The 22,479-nt window shown below is 37.2% G+C and overlaps 1 protein-coding gene across 3 annotated transcripts in view; it reads left to right on the forward strand.

Annotated features, from left to right (window-relative positions):
- The window catches only part of LOC133609330 (copine-3-like), a 42,629-nt gene that overhangs the window by 12,601 nt on the left and 7,549 nt on the right, over positions 1–22,479 (forward strand). For all 3 annotated transcript variants that reach the window (XM_072913552.1, XM_061964845.1, XM_061964844.2), the window contains exons 6-15: positions 978–1,058; positions 3,902–3,991; positions 6,513–6,611; positions 12,279–12,365; positions 12,426–12,485; positions 12,563–12,696; positions 12,900–12,954; positions 13,019–13,070; positions 13,237–13,370; positions 19,265–19,501. In XM_072913552.1, the coding sequence (XP_072769653.1) occupies positions 978–1,058; positions 3,902–3,991; positions 6,513–6,611; positions 12,279–12,365; positions 12,426–12,485; positions 12,563–12,696; positions 12,900–12,954; positions 13,019–13,070; positions 13,237–13,370; positions 19,265–19,501 (1,029 nt within the window). The remainder of the gene's footprint in view (positions 1–977; positions 1,059–3,901; positions 3,992–6,512; positions 6,612–12,278; positions 12,366–12,425; positions 12,486–12,562; positions 12,697–12,899; positions 12,955–13,018; positions 13,071–13,236; positions 13,371–19,264; positions 19,502–22,479) is intronic.

Genomic DNA, 22,479 nt, shown 5'->3' on the forward strand with positions numbered 1-22,479 from the left:
TTATGAACAGAATGGGTGACAAAGGGCAGCCTTGGCGGAGTCCAACCCTCACTGGAAACGTGTCCGACTTACTGCCGGCAATGCGGACCAAGCTCTGGCACTGATCATACAGGGAGCGAACAGCCACAATAAGACAGTCCGTTACCCCATACTCTCTGAGCACTCCCCACAGGACTTCCCGAGGGACACGGTCGAATGCCTTCTCCAAGTCCACAAAGCACATGTAGACTGGTTGGGCAAACTCCCATGCACCCTCAAGGACCCTGCCGAGAGTATAGAGCTGGTCCACAGTTCCACGACCAGGACGAAAACCACACTGTTCCTCCTGAATCCGAGGTTCGACTATCCGGCGTAGCCTCCTCTCCAGTACACCTGAATAGACCTTACCGGGAAGGCTGAGGAGTGTGATCCCACGATAGTTAGAACACACCCTCCGGTTCCCCTTCTTAAAGAGAGGAACCACCACCCCGGTCTGCCAATCCAGAGGTACCGCCCCCGATGTCCACGCGATGTTGCATGGACATCCATTGCGATGTTTTTATTTATTCTATTTTATTTATTTATTTTTTATCGTGTTCTGTTTGTGTTGTGTTGTGTTTGCTCGGTACTCGTTTTATCTTTTAACCTGCCCATTGTACAGCACTTTGGCTACCCCTGTGGTAAATTTTAAATGTGCTTTATAAATAACGTTGATTTGATTTGATTTGAACCTAGTCACTGCCGTTGTGTCCTTGGGCAAGACACTTTACCCACCTGCTCCCAGTGCCACCCACACTGCTTTAAATGGAACTCAGATATTGGCTTTCACTATGTAAAGCGCTTTGAGTCACTTGAGAAAAAGCGCTATATAAATATAATTCACTTCACTTCACACTTCAACTTGGTCTTCAAATCATCTTTGGAAGGTGTAGGACGTGTCATTTTGAAGATGTCATCTTTTTAAATCTTATATTTTGCATCTTTTGAATCATTTCCAGGATTTTTTCGGGAAGTCTGACCCGTATCTGGAGTTCTACAAGCAGACCCAGACTGGATGGCAACTGGCTCACAGGACCGAGGTACATACAGAAATGGCGGTCACTTCCAGTTGCTCTCGTTCCAACATCAAGCACATCAACGGCAGAAAGATTGTGGCTTAGAACTTCCCCTTTTCTTTTTACACAAGGGACCACACACACACACACACACACACACACACACACACACACACACACACACACACACACACACACACACACACAGAAGTAATGTCCAGTGGTTGTGTCACTGCTGGGACTTGAACATTAGGTAATCATTCATCGACACGTTCATACATTACATTGTTGATTATCAAATCACTATTTCATAGTCAACATTTTGACGGACAAACAGTAGCAAATGGATGGATGTAGGGTGGTACGGTATACCGGTACTAGTAAAGTACCACCATACTAATGAATCATAATCAGACTATACCGCCTCTAAAAAAGTACCGCTTCTCTGTTTTTTTGTAACGGGCATGACGACACCGTCCTCACATCATGTCATTGCTGGTTTTACCAACAGATGAGCATGTTGGGCAGCGCACACACACAGAGTACTTACAAGCAGACACAGTGTGTAGACAGAAAAGGGAGAATGGACGCATTTTGGTGTAAAAAGTAAAGATTAAGGTGAAGTTATAACACTGGAACACCCTCAGGAAGAGCTGCTTTAACACATGGCTAGCTAGCTAGCAGCTAACGTCCATCCACAGTGTTTTAGCTACTTCGAAATCACTAATCCTGGTCTCCATGGCGACAAATAAAGTAAGTTTCTTAGGACGAGGAATAGCTAAACATGCTTCACTACACACCGTAGGAGGATACAATGTAAACAAACGCCATGGGTGGATCTACACCTGACATCCACTGTAATGATACCAAGTACAAGAGCGTATCTAGTCGATACTACTATGATTACATCTATATTTTTTCTTTTTTTTTAATTCATATGTTTATAAACTCAAGAAATGCGTCGCTGGACACATGAGGACTTCCTGTAACTACTTGGTATCGGATCCATACCTAAATGTGTGGTATCATCCAAAACTAATGTCAAGTATCAAAGAAGAGAAGAATAAGTGATTATTACATTTTAACAGAAGTGTAGATAGAACATGTTGAAACAGAAAATAAGCAGATATTAACAGTAAATGAACAAGTGGATTAATAATCCATTTTTTACAGTTTGTCCCTCATAATGTGTAGAAAATAATAGGTGTATAAAAGACACAATATGTTACTGCATACGACTAATTAGGAGTCTTTGTTTGTTTACTTACTACTAAAAGACAAGTTGTCTAGTATGTTCACTACTTTATTTAAGGACTAAATTACCATAATAAACTTATGTTTCATGTACACTCACATTTTTTGTTCAAATAAAGACAATAATGACATTTTTTGTGGTCCCCTTTAGTATCGAAATACATTTTGGTGCCAGGACAATTCTAGATGGATGGTTTTCTTATTTTTAGGGCCCGCATGACATAAGGACCTATTGAATTTGTAAGGTTTTATTATTCTTTATTATTCTTCCGCACCCACAACAAACTGTAATTTGACCATATTTTACCCACACATCAGGACCTGCGAAAATTGCCTTTTTATAAAAAAACCGAACCCAAAAAATAAAAATTGCGCTCTAGCGCCCCCTAGGAAAAACAAAAACTAGACTGCCTGTAACTCCCACTAGGAAGGTCGGAGAGACATAAAACAAAAACCTCTATGTCGGTCTGACTTACACCTACCTTTCATAATTGTATATCCTCGGGCAAAAAATCAACAGGAAGTTGGCAATTCCCCCTTCAAGACAAAAAAGTACTAAAAACAGTCACTTTTGCCTCTTTGAGCTGTAATTTGACCCCCTTAACATGCTTCAAAACTCACCAAACTGAACACACACATCAGGACTGGCTAAGATTGCGATCTAATGAAAAAACCTAACCCCAAATCTAAAAATTGTGCTCTACCGCAATTTTTTAATAAAACGCAGAAGAAAAAAATGACAAAACTGCCTGTAACTCCCACTGGGAAAGTCGGAAAGACATGAAACAAAAACCTCTATGTAGGTCTCACATAGACCTACATTTCATAGATTGACAACCCTCAGCAAAAATCAACAGGAAGTTTGCTATTCCCTCTTCAAAACACATTTTTTGTAAAAACCGGTCACCTTTCTTCAAAAACTATCTCCTCTGAGCGCGTTTGTCGTTTCGGCTTCAAACTAACACAGGAGAGAGATTGAACCCTTGTGTATAAAATAACAGAAGCGCGTTTTTCTAACATGCTCCGGTTTTGATTTTATGAGCCTTCAAAGAACCGCTGCGCTGATGCTGCTGCGCTGCTGTTATTTCAAGATGGCTGCTTAAAAGCAGGAAGCACAAGCGTGCCCACACAATGCAGACAAGGTAGGTACACTAGACAAAAGTATTGGGACACTTCAGACTAAAAGTAGACAAAAGTATTGGGACACTTATGAAGACCACTGGCCAAAAGTATTGGGACACGTATGACTACCACTGGACAAAAGTATTGGGACACCTACACTGGACAAATGTATTGGGACACTTAGGACTACAACTTGACAAAAGTAGTGGGAAATTTAGGACTAAAACTGGATATAAGTATTGGGACACTTTGAATGTATTTATTGTTACACAGTTTTTTGTTGGAGGTAAAAATGTCCCATGATTGTCCACATAAAAGACATGAGTGTGTAATGATTGACAACTAATACAAGGTGTAAGAACACATAGTCAACTCAGTTCTCGTGAGCACAAGTTAATATATGAAGGAAGTGGTTAGTGTAATAACAGTTGGATGATGTCATGGCAGCATACAGACTCAGTGGTGATGATGTCCATTTATCTTGTCCATAGGTGGTCAAGAACAACTTGAACCCCACATGGAGACCCTTCAGAATCCCCCTGCAGTCTCTCTGCGCAGGAGACATGGACAAACCAATAAAAGTACTCTTTTAAACATTGTATTTGAAAAAAAAAAACATTTATGTGGTGTCATTTTAAGATTATAAACACATTCTGTTACTAAGTATGAATAGTTTCTACATTTTGCTGGACCTGTCCATCACACTTAGTACACTTTATGACCTGATTGGTGCATTTAGATGATGTTGTTTCACCTTCTAAGCCAACATGTCAGGAAGGAAGCGTGCAGGACAAGTGAGTTATTCAGCGTGTGGTCTTGTTCTTCTTCATCCTAACATCAGGTGTGACTAGAGTTGATGGCAAATACAACCAGCAGTTGTCTGGAACCATGTACAGCACAGGTGTCAAACACTAGGCCCGCAGGCCGGATCAGGTTTTATACGGCCCGCGGGATGAGTTTGAGAGGTATAAAAATGAGCTGAAATGTTTGAATGAAAACAACTGCTGTTCTAAATGTGTCCACTAGATGTCACAAAAGCAATTCCTAGTATCCCCTGCAGCACAAGTGCATGATTTGAGAGGGGGCGGAGCTAAGTGCCGTTTATGATAGAGGAATTGGGGACACATTATCTGGGTGCACATGAAATAATATGCATCTCCTAACGTGATGTGAAATGTGGACAAGTTGTGTTGTGGTGTGTAGAGAATAAAGCACATGGTGTTGGTACATCAGTGGAGCAAATTGTGTAAATGACATTAATAACATCCTGTCATTTGATATTGTTTATTCCCTCTTCTGATAGATTACAATGAACACCAATGGGAGCATTTTAACACTCTGCCAGACTCCATTCCACCTATTTGATGAATATTATCACATCATTTATTCAGAAAGCAAATGAAGAAGGATTACTATTAACTGCGACATCTAAGTCCATCCATCCATCCATCTTCTTCCGCTTATCCGAGGTCGGGTCATGGGGGCAGCAGCCTAAGCAGGGAAGCCCAGACTTCCCTCTCCCCAGCCACTTCGTCCAGCTCTTCCTGTGGGACCCCGAGGCGTTCCCAGGCCAGCCGGGAGACATAGTCTTCCCAACGTGTCCTGGGTCTTCCCCGCGGCCTCCTACCGGTCGGACGTGCCCTAAACACCTCCCTAGGGAGGCGTTCGGGTGGCATCCTGACCAGATGCCCGAACCACCTCATCTGGCTCCTCTCCATGTGGAGGAGCAGCAGCTTTACTTTGAGCTCCCCGCGGATGACAGAGCTTCTCACCCTATCTCTAAGGGAGAGCCCCACCACCCGGCGGAGGAAACTCATTTGGGCCGCTTGTACCCGTGATCTTGTCCTTTCGGTCATAACCCAAAGCTCATGACCATAGGTGAGGATGGGAACGTAGATCGACCGGTAAATTGAGAGCTTTGCCTTCCGGCTCAGCTCCTTCTTCACCACAACGGATCGATACAGCGTCCGCATTACTGAAGACGCCGCACCGATCCGCCTGTCGATCTCACAATCCACTCTTCCCTCACTCGTGAACAAGACTCCCAGGTACTTGAACTCCTCCACTTGGGGCAAGATCTCCTCCCCAACCCGGAGATGGCACTCCACCCTTTTCCGGGCGAGAACCACGGACTCGGACTTGGAGGTGCTGATTCTCATCCCAGTCGCTTCACACTCGGCTGCGAACCGATCCAGTGAGAGCTGAAGATCCTGGCCAGATGAAGCCATCAGGACCACATCATCTGCAAAAAGCAGAGACCTAATCCTGCAGCCACCAAACCAGATCCCCTCAACGCCTTGACTGCGCCTAGAAATTCTGTCCATAAAAGTTATGAACAGAATGGGTGACAAAGGGCAGCCTTGGCGGAGTCCAACCCTCACTGGAAACGTGTCTGACTTACTACCGGCAATGCGGACCAAGCTCTGGCACTGATCATACAGGGAGCGGACTGCCACAATCAGACAGTCCGATACCCCATACTCTCTGAGCACTCCCCACAGGACTTCCCGAGGGACACGGTCGAATGCCTTCTCCAAGTCCACAAAACACATGTAGACTGGTTGGGCAAACTCCCATGCACCCTCAAGGACCCTGCCCAGAGTATAGAGCTGGTCCACAGTTCCACGACCGGGACGAAAACCACACTGTTCCTCCTGAATCCGAGGTTGGACTATCCGGCGTAGCCTCCTCTCCAGTACACCTGAATAGACCTTACAAAGACATCTAAGTGTTAACAAAAAAAGCCTCATTATGATTTGTATGTTTTCAGAATGTGGTTGTTCTAGTTTTAAAAGAGGAAAACTATCTGAAGTTGTCTTTATTTTGAAGTTATCTTGCCAGTCCAGCCCACGAAGGAATAGGTTTTCCTCCGCGTTTGACACCTCTGATGTACATGTATGTGATTTATACATCACCAAGTTATGCTTTCAACCTCACTCTTGCATGTTCTGTGTACTTTTACCACACCTTTAAAGTATTGTTCCACTCAAATGGTACAAAGCATTGTAAATGGGCGGAGCAACCCTCTAAAGGTTTTTCTGCGTGCAAGTTTGAATTGTTGTGGAGATTGTCACGTCATAATGTGAGTCTTGCCTTTTCTAGGTGGACTGTTTTGACTACGACGACGATGGCTCTCATGATCTCATTGGCACCTTTCAGACCACCATGACACGCCTTCAGGAAGCATCACGCACCTCTCCGGTATGCTCTATACATACTGCATGTGCATATATTACACAATAGCCTTTGAAAAACTGATTGTCAAAACTAGTGGAACACGCTTAAATGTGGCCCAACCCTCTTCAGCCAATTGGAGTGTTTATGTGGACTTGATCAATATCTCATTAGCTTGAAACAACAACATCTCGGTACTCTCACTTCAACCTCCTTGCCCTTCTGGGGAATGACTATATTTGAAGTGGAGGTGATATGTTCCAAAATAAGATGGCAGAATATCATTCAGTCTGATAATAAACACAAATAATGAAACATAATAACTAAATACAGTGTCAAACAAAAAGTATGGCACCCCAAACATATCCTCTCCTCTATGCTCACCCATCTACTCTCTATCTACCGTATATCTTCTGTCTATCGACACTTGTTGCTGCTGCTAACCCAACTCCAAGTCCAAAAGCAGCCATTTTTCATCAGATTCATCACATTCTGGAATTTGGATTAATCAAAGGTGATTAGTAATTAGTAGGCTTAAATTAAATTAAATTAAGTACCGTATTTTCCGCACCATAAGGCGCCCTGGGTTAAAAGCCGCGCCTTCAATGAACGGCATATTTCAAAACTTTGTCCACCTATAAGCCGCCCCGTGTTGTAAGCCGCATCTAACTGCGCTAAAGGGAATGTCAAAAAAACAGTCAGATAGGTCAGTCAAACTTTAATAATATATTAAAAACCAGCGTTCTAACAACTCTGTTCACTCCCAAAATGTACGCAAATGTGCAATCACAAACATACGTATATCAACATGGACAGAGCTGCGTGAAAAAAGCCACCCGGCCTCTTCGCGTAAACTTAAACTTACCTTAACCACTCGCTCATCTTTTCTTCATCCATCCCTTCGAGTTAGCTTTTATGATGACGCCGGCTGGAAAGGTCTCTTTTGGCAAGGTCTTCCTTTTGAATATCACCATGGGTGGAAGTTTCTGGCCATTAGCATGGCAAGCTAGAACCACAGTGAAGGATGACTTCTCATTCCCTGTGGTGCGAATATTCACCGTACGTGCTCCCGTTGTATCCACAGTGCGGTTCACAGGAATATCAGTTGCTGTGAAATAGTCATCCGTGTGCGGATGGAGAGATTGCGTCTTTTCATGAACCGGATCCCTGACGCTTAGTAGGAGCCATTTTGTGGTCTTTACAGATGTAAACACACAAAGGAAATGAAACGTATGGTATATCCGCGCGCTTTTTCTTCTTCTACGCGGGCGGGTGGTTGCTTACAGTAGAAGAAGAAGCGCTTCCTGTTCTATGGGGGCGGGTGCTTACCTTGGCGGTTGCTTGCGTAGAAGAAGAAGCGCTTCCTGTTCTACCGGGAAAAAAGATGGCGGCTGTTTACCGAAGTTGCGAGATCGAAACTTTATGAAAATGAATCGTAATATTAATCCATATATAAAGCGCACCGGGTTAAAAGCCGCACTGTCAGCTTTTGAGTAAATTTGTGGTTTTTAGGTGCGGCTAATAGTGCGGAAAATACGGTACTCGCTTGCGTTATCCAAATCAGCTTAAGAAAAGACCCCAATATTTGTACACAAATGCAATTTTATTGTCAGAATGTCATCCAGGAACGTTTTTAACATTTTACCATACCTGCCAACTACTCCGGTTTTCCCGTAATTAGTACGGTTTTCATCAACCTATTCCGGGTTACGGTTGCAGTGATAAAAAATACGGTTTTTCATTAATTAAAAAAAAAATATATTTTTTAAGTTTTATTCACGAAATCGCGTAACAACAATGACAATCGACACTGCTTCCCGTAACTTCCTATCGAGCCATTCCGAATGCCATGCGCGAGGCTATTTATAGCACCGCTGCCAAGCACGAGGCACCAGTTGCCATTGTTTCCAAACGAGCGAACGATCATGGAATCAGCCGGAGAAAAATCGCAAACGAGTCTTAAACCGAAAAGAAAACTGCAGTCATTCCGTGAAGAATATTCAAAAGCCTATCCGGGAATAATTATCCGTTCCAAAAAGGGTGAAAACTACGCGAATTGCACCTTGTGCAGACAAGATGTTTCGATCGGACACGGAGGAATTAGCGATGTAAAAGACCACGTTGGGACAAAAAAACACAAGTCTAATGCCGTTGCTAAATTTGGATTTTAGCCACAAAAAGGTAATGACACCAATGTTATCTATTGGAATTGTTTAGTACTGTTATACTGTTAAAAGTGTTTATACTATTTATGCTTTCAAGTCCAAGTTGAAGAAATCTTGTTAAATGTTGACAGCATAACTACCAAAATACAGAAGTATGTCCTTAATATTTTTGCAGTGCTATTTCTGTTGAAAAGTTCAAATGATTACATTAGCGATGTGATGTGCCACTTTTCAAGTGTCTGATGGCTTCAATTCATTTTCATTAATTTTTCATATTTTGAATTCTTTTGAAAGGCTTACAAAAAAACTACATTTGAATTGTAATTCCATGCTATTGACAGGACTATTAATTTTAATGAAGTTAGCTTGCCATGTTTACAGTATGATAATTGTGATAGAAATGTGAATTTTAGGCACAGAATATTTTTTACAATTGAACAAGGCAGTAGATTATACAAGCTTGGACAGAAAGTAATAATGACACCAATTTTTTTTTTTAATGGAATTGTTTGGTACCGTTTTACCATTTGTTTACTGTAAAAAGTGTTTATACTTTCAATTAACAAATTGAAGTCTTGTGAAAGGTTGACAGGATAACTGGCATTAACTGTCAAAATAATTTCAAACTATTGAAGTTAGCTTACAGAATAAACATGTCAATCAACCCATATGATTTTTGCTGTAATATTTTTGTTTTGAAAAGTCACTGTGACTGATAGAAAAGTGATGGTTTTAGCAACATTTTAACCTGTCTGAATGCAATCAATCATTTTGCGTCGGGGGGCAGAACCCCCCACCAGGACTTTGTCCTGGACCTACCGGGGCCTGGCTACTAGGTTTTTCTGATTTCAAAAGTTGGCAGGTATGTTTTACTTGAATTCATGTAATTTATTTGCCCAAAACTCACTAACAGTTTTATTTAAAGTTCTTCCAGGCTGTATTTTGGTACACAGGTGCAGTGATGTTGTTACTTTAGGGAATATGCATTTTTGATACAATTTATTTCTATGCTTATCATAAAGCACACTGATACATGTTGTAAAAGTGTTTTTATTCTTCAATCAGTTAATACAAAAATCTTTAACGTTAAAGATGTTATCAAGCGTGATAGCGTATAAAATAACTCAATAAAAAATAACATCATAGTTACTTTGCGGAGTAACTAATTACTCTTACAATGAGGTAACTTTTTGGGAGAAGTCATTTGTAACTGTAACTAATTACTTTTTTAGGGTAAATGTGTGCAAAGTGCATTGGGTCTGTTGAGTGAGCAGAATAAGGCGTGCAATCCATTTTGCACCTCTGTCTTCATTAATATGCAAACTACAGGTAAAAGCCAGTAAATTAGAATATTTTGAAAAACTTGATTTATTTCAGTAATTGCATTCAAAAGGTGTAACTTGTACATTATATTTATTCATTGCACACAGACTGATGCATTCAAATGTTTATTTCATTTAATTTTGATGATTTGAAGTGGCAACAAATGAAAATCCAAAATTCCGTGTGTCACAAAATTAGAATATTACTTAAGGCTAATACAAAAAAGGGATTTTTAGAAATGTTGGCCAACTGAAAAGTATGAAAATGAAAAATATGAGCATGTACAATACTCAATACTTGGTTGGAGCTCCTTTTGCCTCAATTACTGCGTTAATGCGGCGTGGCATGGAGTCCATGAGTTTCTGGCACTGCTCAGGTGTTATGAGAGCCCAGGTTGCTCTGATAGTGGCCTTCAACTCTTCTGCGTTTTTGGGTCTGGCATTCTGCATCTTCCTTTTCACAATACCCCACAGATTTTCTATGGGGCTAAGGTCAGGGGAGTTGGCGGGCCAATTTAGAACAGAAATACCATGGTCCGTAAACCAGGCACGGGTAGATTTTGCGCTGTGTGCAGGCGCCAAGTCCTGTTGGAACTTGAAATCTCCATCTCCATAGAGCAGGTCAGCAGCAGGAAGCATGAAGTGCTCTAAAACTTGCTGGTAGACGGCTGCGTTGACCCTGGATCTCAGGAAACAAAGTGGACCGACACCAGCAGATGACATGGCACCCCAAACCATAACTGATGGTGGAAACTTTACACTAGACTTCAGGCAACGTGGATCCTGTGCCTCTCCTGTCTTCCTCCAGACTCTAGGACCTCGATTTCCAAAGGAAATGCAAAATTTGCATGGTTGGGTGATGGTTTGGGGTGCCATGTCATCTGCTGGTGTCGGTCCACTCTGTTTCCTGAGATCCAGGGTCAACGCAGCCGTCTACCAGCAAGTTTTAGAGCACTTCATGCTTCCTGCTGCTGACCTGCTCTATGGAGATGGAGATTTCAAGTTCCAACAGGACTTGGCGCCTGCACACAGCGCAAAATCTACCCGTGCCTGGTTTACGAACCATGGTATTTCTGTTCTAAATTGGCCCGCCAACTCCCCTGACCTTAGCCCCATAGAAAATCTGTGGGGTATTGTGAAAAGGAAGATGCAGAATGCCAGACCCAAAAACGCAGAAGAGTTGAAGGCCACTATCAGAGCAACCTGGGCTCTCATAACACCTGAGCAGTGCCAGAAACTCATGGACTCCATGCCACGCCGCATTAACGCAGTAATTGAGGCAAAAGGAGCTCCAACCAAGTATTGAGTATTGTACATGCTCATATTTTTCATTTTCATACTTTTCAGTTGGCCAACATTTCTAAAAATCCCTTTTTTGTATTAGCCTTAAGTAATATTCTAATTTTGTGACACACGGAATTTTGGATTTTCATTTGTTGCCACTTCAAATCATCAAAATTAAATGAAATAAACATTTGAATGCATCAGTCTGTGTGCAATGAATAAATATAATGTACAAGTTACACCTTTTGAATGCAATTACTGAAATAAATCAAGTTTTTCAAAATATTCTAATTTACTGGCTTTTACCTGTATATATTACGTAAATCATGTATGATAAAATCTTAAAGTATGCATTTTTTGCATGGTGAGCAGAGTCGTGCAGCCTTCCTCCCATGCACCTTCAGGTGTAAGACAAAAAGTGGTGTCAATGTCGATGCACTGCACGTCTGCTTCTAAAATGTCCATAAAAAGTGGTAGATGTCTCCTACATGTTTGAAAACAGCAAAAACGCCACAGGTAGGCGGAGCACGGTAACATGAATGTGCAGTAAATGAGTGTCTCCATGGTGATGACACACATGGTATGCGCAAAATCCTCATTTAAATTTTCAATTGCACGTGCAGTCTTAGTAAATCACACACAACACGCCCACGCTGTTTAGTGTGAGGTATTTGGATCTTAGTAAATCAGGCCCTTAATCTTTTTCAACACAGATCATTAAAAAACAGAAGTTTCAAAATAAAAGACAGGTTAAAAAATCCTTAGTAATCATCAATTATTCTTGTGGCTGCCAAAGTCACAGGTAGATGTGTCAGCCATGGCTAGTTGCAGCTTCTTGAGCCAATCCAAGAGGTGTTTCTTTAAAAGGTGTTCCACTCTACTCCAAATAATGTCTGCTGACTGTGAAGATGTTCTTCCAACAGGCAGAGTTTGAGTGTATCAACAGTAAAAAGAAACAGAAGAAGAAAAGCTACAAGAACTCAGGTGTTGTGAGCGTGAAACAATGTCAGGTATGTTGGTACGAGATGCCTGACTTGACATTGTTGTGACATTGATGTTTGACCTTGAAGGTGGTCAAGGAGTACACATTCCTGGATTACATTATGGGCGGCTGTCAACTCAACTTCACTGTGAGCTTTTTTTTTCAGGCTTTTCATTGGTAATCATTTACTTCTACAGCTGAAAGTCTTCTTGAATGTCTCGCTAGGTTGCAGTCGACTTCACCGGCTCTAATGGTGACCCAAGGTCACCCCAGTCTCTGCATTACATCAGTCCACAGGGGGTCAACGAGTACCTGTCTGCTATCTGGTCAGTCGGCAACGTCATCCAGGACTATGACAGGTATGTAGGAGAGGACAAACTTGTTTTACTTCTTTCAATGACAGTGTTGTGTGTCACATCATGACAGTATTGTGTCATTCCTGTCATATTGTTGTGTAGTGACAAGATGTTGTGTCACATAATGACAGTATCGTGTGCTATTGTTGTGTAGTGACAAGATGTTGTGTCACATAATGACAGTATCGTGTGCTATTGTTGTGTAGTGACAAGATGTTTCCTGCCTTTGGCTTCGGTGCACAGATCCCCCCAACATGGCAGGTAAGACCTCTTGAAATGATGTGTGTGTGATCGTGTTTGGATGACATTGTCATTTCTTTAATAGGTCTCCCATGAATTCCCACTCAATTTCAACGCCTCCAATCCATTCTGTGCAGGTATAATAGTCACACATGCACACTAACATTGTGTGCAGGTATAATAGTCACACATGCACACTAACATTGTGTGCAGGTATAATAGTCACACATGCACACTAACATTGTGTGCAGGTATAATAGTCACACATGCACACTAACAGTCCAGTGTTCTATGTGTGTGCAGGTGTAGAAGGTATCGTGGAGGCCTACAGGGTTTGTCTGCCCCAGGTCAAACTTTACGGCCCCACCAACTTCTCCCCAATCATCAACCATGCTGCATGTTTTGCAAAGCAGGCCTTGCAGCAGAACACTGCATCAGTAAGTGCTTCTCACTCTCTACCTCCACCTCACATCATCTGACTTATTAGACCTCTATCAGTGTTGTATTGTGTGTATATATGTACTAACCCCGTTTCCATATGAGTTGGGCAATTGAGTTCGATGTAAATATAAACGGAATACAATGATTTGCAAAAAATTATTTTCAAGGTAAAAGTTGATTTTCAAGGAAAAAAAATATTTTCAAGGTAAAAGTTGATTTTCAAGACAAACATTTTTTTAAAAGAAAAACATTATTTTCAAGGTAAAAGTTGATTTTCATGACAAAATTATCTTCAAGACAGAAAATGATTTTCAAGGTAAAAGTTGATTTTCAAGACAAACATTTTTTTTTAAAGAAAAAAATGATTTTCAAGGTAAAATTTGGTTTTCAAGGAAAAAAATGATTTTCAAGGTAAAAGTTGATTTTCATGACAAAAAATGATTTTCAAGACAAAAAATTATTTTCAAGGTAAAAGTTGATTTTCATGACAAAAACATGTTTTCAAGACAAAATGATTGTCAAGGTAAAAGTTGATTTTCAAGGAAAACGTTGATTTTCAAGACAAAAAATGTTTTTCAAAGAAAAAAATGATTTTCAAGGTAAAAGTTGATTTTCAAGACAAAACATTTTTTTCAGGACAAAAAATGATTTTCAAAGAAAAAAATGATTTTCAATACAAAAAATTATTTTCAAGGTAAAAGTTGATTTTCAAGGTAAAAGTTGATTTTCAAGGTAAAAGTTGATTTTCAAAACAAAAAAATATTTTCAAGGTAAAAGTTGATTTTGAAGACAAAAAATGTTTTTCAAAGAAAAAAAAGATTTTCAAGGTAAAAGTTGATTTTGAAGACATTTTTTTTTCAAGACAAAAAATGATTTTCAAGGTAAAAGTTGATTTTCATGACAAAAAAGGATTTTCAAGACAAAAAATTATTTTCAAGACAAAAAATGATTGTCAAGGTAAAAGTTGATTTTCAAGGATAACAATGATTTTCAAGGTAAAAGTTGATTTTCAAGACAACATTTTTTTTTAAAAGAAACAAATTAATTTCAAGGTAAAAGTTGATTTTCATGACAAAAAACGATTTTCAAGACAAAAAATTATTTTCAAGGTAAAAGTTTATTTTCATGACAAAAAACGATTTTCAAGACAAAAAATTATTTTCAAGGTAAAAGTTTATTTTCATGACAAAAAATGATTTTCAAGACAAAAAAATATTTTCAAGGTAAAAGTTTATTTTCAATACAAAAAGTTGATTTTGAAGACAAAAATTTATTTTCAAGACAAAAAATGATTTTCAAGTTAAAAGTTGATTTTCAAGGCAAAAAATGTTTTTCAAGGTAAAAGTTGATTTTCAAAGAAAAAAATGATTTTCAAGACAAAAAATTATTTTCAAGGTAAAAGTTGATTTTCATGACAAAATTATCTTCAAGACAGAAAATGATTTTCAAGGTAAAAGTTGATTTTCAAGACAAACATTTTTTTTAAAGAAAAAAATGATTTTCAAGGTAAAATTTGATTTTCAAGGAAAAAAATGATTTTCAAGGTAAAAGTTGATTTTCATGACAAAAAATGATTTTCAAGACAAAAAATGATTTTCAAGGTAAAAGTTGATTTTCATGACAAAAACATGTTTTCAAGACAAAATGATTGTCAAGGTAAAAGTTGATTTTCAAGGAAAACAACGATTTTCAAGTTAAAAGTTGATTTTCAAGACAAAAAATGTTTTTCAAAGAAAAAAATGATTTTCAAGGTAAAAGTTGATTTTCAAGACAAAACATTTTTTTCAGGACAAAAAATGATTTTCAAAGAAAAAAATGATTTTCAAAGAAAAAAATGATTTTCAATACAAAAAATTATTTTCAAGGTAAAAGTTGATTTTCAAGGTAAAAGTTGATTTTCAAGGAAAGAATGATTTTCAAGGTAAAAGTTGACTTTCAAGACAAAAAAATGTTTTAAAAGAAAAAAATGATTTTCAAGGTTAAAAGTTGATTTTCAAGACAAAACATTTTTTTCAGGACAAAAAATGATTTTCAAAGAAAAAAATGATTTTCAAAGAAAAAAATGATTTTCAATACAAAAAATTATTTTCAAGGTAAAAGTTGATTTTCAAGGTAAAAGTTGATTTTCAAGGAAAGAATGATTTTCAAGGTAAAAGTTGATTTTCAAGACAAAAAAATGTTTTAAAAGAAAAAAATAATTTTCAAGGTAAAAGTTGATTTTCAAGACAAAAAATTATTTTCAAGGTAGAAGTTGATTTTCAAGGGAAAAAAATATTTTCAAGGTAAAAGTTGATTTTGAAGACAAAAAATGTTTTTCAAAGAAAAAAAAGATTTTCAAGGTAAAAGTTGATTTTGAAGACATTTTTTTTTTCAAGACAAAAAATGATTTTCAAGGTAAAAGTTGATTTTCATGACAAAAAAGGATTTTCAAGACAAAAAATTATTTTCAAGACAAAAAATGATTGTCAAGGTAAAAGTTGATTTTCAAGGATAACAATGATTTTCAAGGTAAAAGTTGATTTTCAAGACAAAATTTTTTTTTAAAAGAAACAAATTAATTTCAAGGTAAAAGTTGATTTTCATGACAAAAAACGATTTTCAAGACAAAAAATTATTTTCAAGGTAAAAGTTGATTTTCATGACAAAAAACGATTTTCAAGACAAAAAATTATTTTCAAGGTAAAAGTTTATTTTCATGACAAAAAATGATTTTCAAGACAAAAAATTATTTTCAAGGTAAAAGTTTATTTTCAATGCAAAAAGTTGATTTTGAAGACAAAAATTTATTTTCAAGACAAAAAATGATTTTCAAGTTAAAAGTTGATTTTCAAGGCAAAAAATGTTTTTCAAGGTAAAAGTTGATTTTCAAAGAAAAAAATGATTTTCAAGACAAAAGTTGATTTTCAAGGTAAAAGTTGATTTTCAAGGTAAAAGTTGATTTTCAAGGAAAGAATGATTTTCAAGGTAAAAGTTGATTTTCAAGACAAAAAATTTTTTTAAAAGAAAAAAATGATTTTCAAGGTAAAAATTGATTTTCAAGACAAAAAAATATTTTCAAGGTAAAAGTTGATTTTCAAGGGAAACAAATATTTTCGAGGTAAAAGTTGATTTTCAGGAAAAAAAATATTTTCAAGGTAAAAGTTGATTTTGAAGACAAAAAATGTTTTTCAAAGAAAAAAATGTTTTTCAAGGTAAAAGTTGATTTTCAAGACAAAAATTTTTTTTTCAAGACAAAAAAAGATTTTCAAGACAAATTTTTTTTTCAAGACAAAAAATGATTTTCAAGGTAAAAGTTGATTTTCAAGACAAAAAATTATTTTCAAGGTAAAAGTTGATTTTCATGACAAAAAATTATTTTCAAGACAAAAAATTATTATCAAGGTAAAAGTTGATTTTCATGACAAAAATGATTTTCAAGACAAAAAATGATTTTCAAGGTAAAAGTTGATTTTCATGACAAAAAAATTATTTTTAAGACAAAAGATTTTTTCAAGGTAAAAGTTGATTTTCAAGACAAAAAATTATTTTCAAGGTAAAAGTAGATTTTCAAGGAAAAAAAAATTTTCAAGGTAAAAGTTGATTTTCAAGACAAACATTTTTTTAAAAGAAAAAAAATATTTTCAAGGTAAAAGTTGATTTTCATGACAGAAAATTATCTTCAAGACAAAAAATGTTTTTCAAAGAAAAAAATGATTTTCAAGGTAAAAGTTGATTTTGAAGACATTTTTTTTTCAAGACAAAAAATTATTTTTAAGGTAAAAGTTGATTTTCATGACAAAAAATGATCTTCAAGACAAAAAAATATTTTCACGGTACAAGTTGATTTTCAAGACAAACATTTTTTTTAAAGAAAAAAATGATTTTCAAGGTAAAAGTTGATTTTCATGACAAAAAAATGATTAAGACAAAACAAGATTTTCAAGGTAAAAGTTGATTTTCATAACAAAAAATGATTAAGACAAAAAATGATTTTCAAGGTAAAAGTTGATTTTCAAGGGAAAAAAAGGATTTTCAAGACAAAAAATGATTTTCAAAGTAAAAGTTGATTTTCAAGACAAACATTGTTTTTTAAAGAAAAAAATGATTTTCAAGGTAAAAGTTGATTTTCAAGGAAAAAAGCATTTTCACGGTACAAGCTGATTTTCAAGACAAAAAATTATTTTCCAGAAAAAAAAGATTTTCAAGGTAAAAGTTGATTTTGAAGACAAAAAATGTTTTTCAAAGAAAAAAATGTTTTTCAAGGTAAAAGTTGATTTTCAAGACAAAATTTTTTTTTTCAAGACAAAAAAAGATTTTCAAGACAAATTTTTTTTTCAAGACAAAAAATGATTTTCAAGGTAAAAGTTGATTTTCAAGACAAAAAATTATTTTCAAGGTAAAAGTTGATTTTCATGACAAAAAATTATTTTCAAGACAAAAAATTATTATCAAGGTAAAAGTTGATTTTCATGACAAAAATGATTTTCAAGACAAAAAATGATTTTCAAGGTAAAAGTTGATTTTCATGACAAAAAAATTATTTTTAAGACAAAAGATTTTTTCAAGGTAAAAGTTGATTTTCAAGACAAAAAATTATTTTCAAGGTAAAAGTAGATTTTCAAGGAAAAAAAAATTTTCAAGGTAAAAGTTGATTTTCAAGACAAACATTTTTTTAAAAGAAAAAAAATATTTTCAAGGTAAAAGTTGATTTTCATGACAGAAAATTATCTTCAAGACAAAAAATGTTTTTCAAAGAAAAAAATGATTTTCAAGGTAAAAGTTGATTTTGAAGACATTTTTTTTTCAAGACAAAAAATTATTTTTAAGGTAAAAGTTGATTTTCATGACAAAAAATGATCTTCAAGACAAAAAAATATTTTCACGGTACAAGTTGATTTTCAAGACAAACATTTTTTTTAAAGAAAAAAATGATTTTCAAGGTAAAAGTTGATTTTCATGACAAAAAAATGATTAAGACAAAACAAGATTTTCAAGGTAAAAGTTGATTTTCATAACAAAAAATGATTAAGACAAAAAATGATTTTCAAGGTAAAAGTTGATTTTCAAGGGAAAAAAAGGATTTTCAAGACAAAAAATGATTTTCAAAGTAAAAGTTGATTTTCAAGACAAACATTGTTTTTTAAAGAAAAAAATGATTTTCAAGGTAAAAGTTGATTTTCAAGGAAAAAAGCATTTTCACGGTACAAGCTGATTTTCAAGACAAAAAATTATTTTCCAGAAAAAAAAGATTTTCAAGGTAAAAGTTGATTTTCAAGACAAAACGTTTTTTTTCAAAGAAAAAAATGATTTTCATGACAAAAAATGATTTTCAAGACAAAAAATGATTTTCAAGGTAAAAGTTGATTTTCAAGACAAAAAGTGATTTTCAAGGTAAAAGTTTATTTTCAAGGGAAAAAAATATTTTCAAGGTAAAAGTTCATTTTCAAGACAAACATTTTTTTGGAGCTAATCCTCCTCCTTCATTGTCCCATTTAAAGCAGCAGTTCCATTGGCAGCAAAACAGGCCCAGAGCATAATACTACCACCACCATGCTTGACGGTAGGAGTGGTGTTCCTTGGATTAAAGGCCTCACCTTTTCTCCTCCAAACATATTGCTGGGTATTGTGGTCAAACAGCTCCATTTTTGTTTCATCTGACATCACATGGACAAAGATAAGACCTTCTGGAGGAAAGTTCTGTGGTCAGATGGAACACAAAAGAGTGAAATAGCAACCTTTGTGAGAACGCTCATGAAGTTTCATCAAGTCTTTGTCATTGAGGAATGAGACTTGAGTGTGAATTATGATGATGTGTTTCTGTATTAAATATATATTTAGTGTCACTGACAGGAAGTAGGTCACATGTCAGCTGCCATCACTGCAAGAAATGATGTTAAATTGTCTTCTTCAGCAATACTTTGTGCTGCTCATCATCACTGACGGAGTCATCACAGACATGGACGACACTCGCAACGCCATCGTCAACGCCTCGCGTCTGCCCATGTCCATCATCATCGTGGGAGTGGGCGGAGCCGACTTCAGCGCCATGGAGTTCCTGGATGGAGACGACGGGCGTCTTCGCTCCATGACAGGCGAGGCGGCCATGCGGGACATCGTCCAGTTCGTACCATTCAGGAACTTTCAGAACGTAAGTGAAATGCTTGGTACAAGTCAGGAGAGTCTGGAGGAAACTGAAAGATGAACACCTTTTGTAGATTGAAGCTGCGAGAACAAAGCCAATACACGTCTTAGCTTTGTGATACAGGGGATGGAGCAAATGACCTCATTTTCATTAGTGATGTCATTTATTTCATTTTTTTAATATATCTCCTTCATTGATGTGCATTTTTGATTAATAGACAATTAAACTTCTGCAACAAAACACATATTTACACACCTAAATCTTATATTTCCTGCCTCCTTCAACATAATAAGTAGTCTTACTTCATGGATAGTCCACATTCACAAACCAAACAAATACATCCAAATATAATGAAAACAAACAAAAAACACACCAAAAAAAACAAGTGCTAAACTTCATGAAGTACAAACTGAACAAAAAAAGTAATACACACCTCACGGGATGACACAAAACTAATACAAAACCAGACAAAAAATAAGTAAAATTAAAGCTGCAAGCAGCGTTGTTCGGGCCCGCGTATTTGGCAGGTGCTAGTCCTAAGTGTCCCAATACTTTTGTCTACTTTTAGTCTGAAGTGTCCCAAGACTTTTGTCTAGTGTACCTACCTTGTCTGCATTGTGTGGGCATGTTGGTGCTTCCTGCTTTTGAGCAGCCATCTTCAAAAAAACAGCAGCGCAGCAGCATCAGTGCAGCGGGTCTTTGAAGGGTCATAAAATCAAAACCGGAGCAGGTATTAAAAAGCTGTTCTATACTTTTATACACAAGGGTTCAATCTCTCTCCTGTGTTAGTTTGAAGCCTAAACGACAAACGCGCTCAGAGGAGATAGATTTTGAAGGAAGGTGACCGGTTTTTACAAAAATGTTGTTTTGAAGGGGGAATAGCAAACTTCCTGTTGATTTTTGCTGGGGGTTGTCAATTTATGAAATGTAGGTCTAAGTAAGACCTACATAGAGGTTTTTGTTTCATGTCTCTCCGACCTTCCCAGGGAGAGTTACAGGCAGTTTTGTCATTTTTTTCTTCCAAGGAGCAGTTTTTTCTCCGTTTTATTAAAAAATTGCTCTAGAGCGCAATTTTTAAATTTGGGGTTAGGTTTTTTTATTAGATCGCAATTTCCGCTAGTCCTGAAGTGTGCGTTCAGTTCGGTGAGTTTTGAAGCATGTTAAGGGGGTCAAATTACAGCTCAAAGAGGCAAAAGTGACTGTTTTTAGTACATTTTTGACTTGAAGGGGGAATTGCCAACTTCCTGTTGATTTTTGCCCGAGGAAATTAATTAATGAAAAGTAGGGCTAAGTGAGCCCTACATAGAGGTTTTTGTTTCATGTCTCTACAACATTCGTACTGGGAGTTATAAGCAGTTTTCTTTCTAGGGGGCGCTAGAGCGCAATTTTGAATTTTGGGGTTCGTTTTGAAGCATGTTAAGTGGGTCAAATTAGTGTTCAAAGAGGCGGCGGAATAATAATAAAACCTTAGAAAAACAATAGGTCCTTATGTCCCATTGCAAAAGGACTCCCGTTGGGATTCCTTTTACAATGGGCCATGCGGGCCCTAATAATAAATATAAAGCAAAATGTAAACACTTACGGCTGTCCATATGATCTTATTGTTCTGCCTTTATATCTTTATTTCAATTGGAATATATTTCTACAATCTTTTATCTCATTGTAAAGACAATTCCATAGTTGAACTTGAATCTGTTCAGGTCAGACCAGAACCCATACTTGCCAACCCTCCCGGATTTTCCGGGAGACTCCCGAAATCCAGTGCCTCTCCCGAAAAACTCCCGAAATTCAGGCGGACCTGAGTGACGTGTTGACAACACACAACAACAGTGTCTACCGTAAAGCAGTTGGTCTGCCGTAAACAGCAACGTTGTGACACTTTTAAACAGGACAATACTACCATCTACTGTACATGCATATGTGACCCACCCATAATGTGTCACATTTTTGTGTTGATTTACCGTATTTTCCGCACCATAAGGCGCCCTGGGTTATAAGCCGTGCCTTCAATGAACGGCATATTTCAAAACTTTGTCCACCTATAAGCCGCCCCGTGTTATAAGCCGCATCTAACTGCGCTAAAGGAATGTCAAAAAAACAGTCAGATAGGTCAGTCAAACTTTAATAATATATTAAAACCAGCATGATGTGGGCGCGCATGGAGTCGTATATCAACATGGACGGAGCTGCGTGAAAAAAGCCACCCGGCCTCTTCGCGTAAACTTAAACGTACCTTAACCACTCGCTCATCTTTTCTTCATCCATCCCTTCGAGTTAGCTTTTATGATGACGCCGGCTGGAAAGGTCTCTTTTGGCAAGGTCTTCCTTTTGAATATCACCATGGGTGGAAGTTTCTGGCCATTGGCATGGCAAGCTAGAACCACAGTGAAGGATGACTTCTCACTCCCTGTGGTGCGAATATTCACCGTACGTGCTCCCGTTGTATCCACAGTGCGGTTCACAGGAATATCAAAAGTCAGTGGAACCTCGTCCATGTTGATAATGTTCTCTGGCCGGATCTTTTTTTCAGCTATCTTGTTTTTACAATATGCACGGAAAGTAGCCAGCTTTTCTTGAAAGTCTTTAGGCAGTTGCTGTGAAATAGTAGTCCGTGTGCGGATGGAGAGATTGCGTCTTTTCATGAACCGGAAACCTGTCGCTTAGTAGGAGCCATTTTGTGGTCTTTACAGATGTAAACACACAAAGGAAATGAAACGTAATATCCGCGCGCTTCTTCTTCTTCTTCTACGCGGGCGGGTGGTTGCTTACAGTAGAAGAAGAAGCACTTCCTGTTCTATGGGGGCGGGTGCTTACCTTGGCGGTTGCTTGCGTAGAAGAAGAAGCACTTCCTCTTCTACGGGGAAAAAAGATGGCGGCTGTTTACCGTAGTTGCGAGACCGAAACTTTATGAAAATGAATCTTAATATTAATCCATATATAAAGCGCACCGGGTTATAAGCCGCACTGTCAGCTTTTGAGTAAAT

This window comes from Nerophis lumbriciformis, linkage group LG07 (assembly GCF_033978685.3).
Source record: "Nerophis lumbriciformis linkage group LG07, RoL_Nlum_v2.1, whole genome shotgun sequence".
NCBI classification, from domain to species: Eukaryota; Metazoa; Chordata; class Actinopteri; order Syngnathiformes; family Syngnathidae; genus Nerophis; species Nerophis lumbriciformis.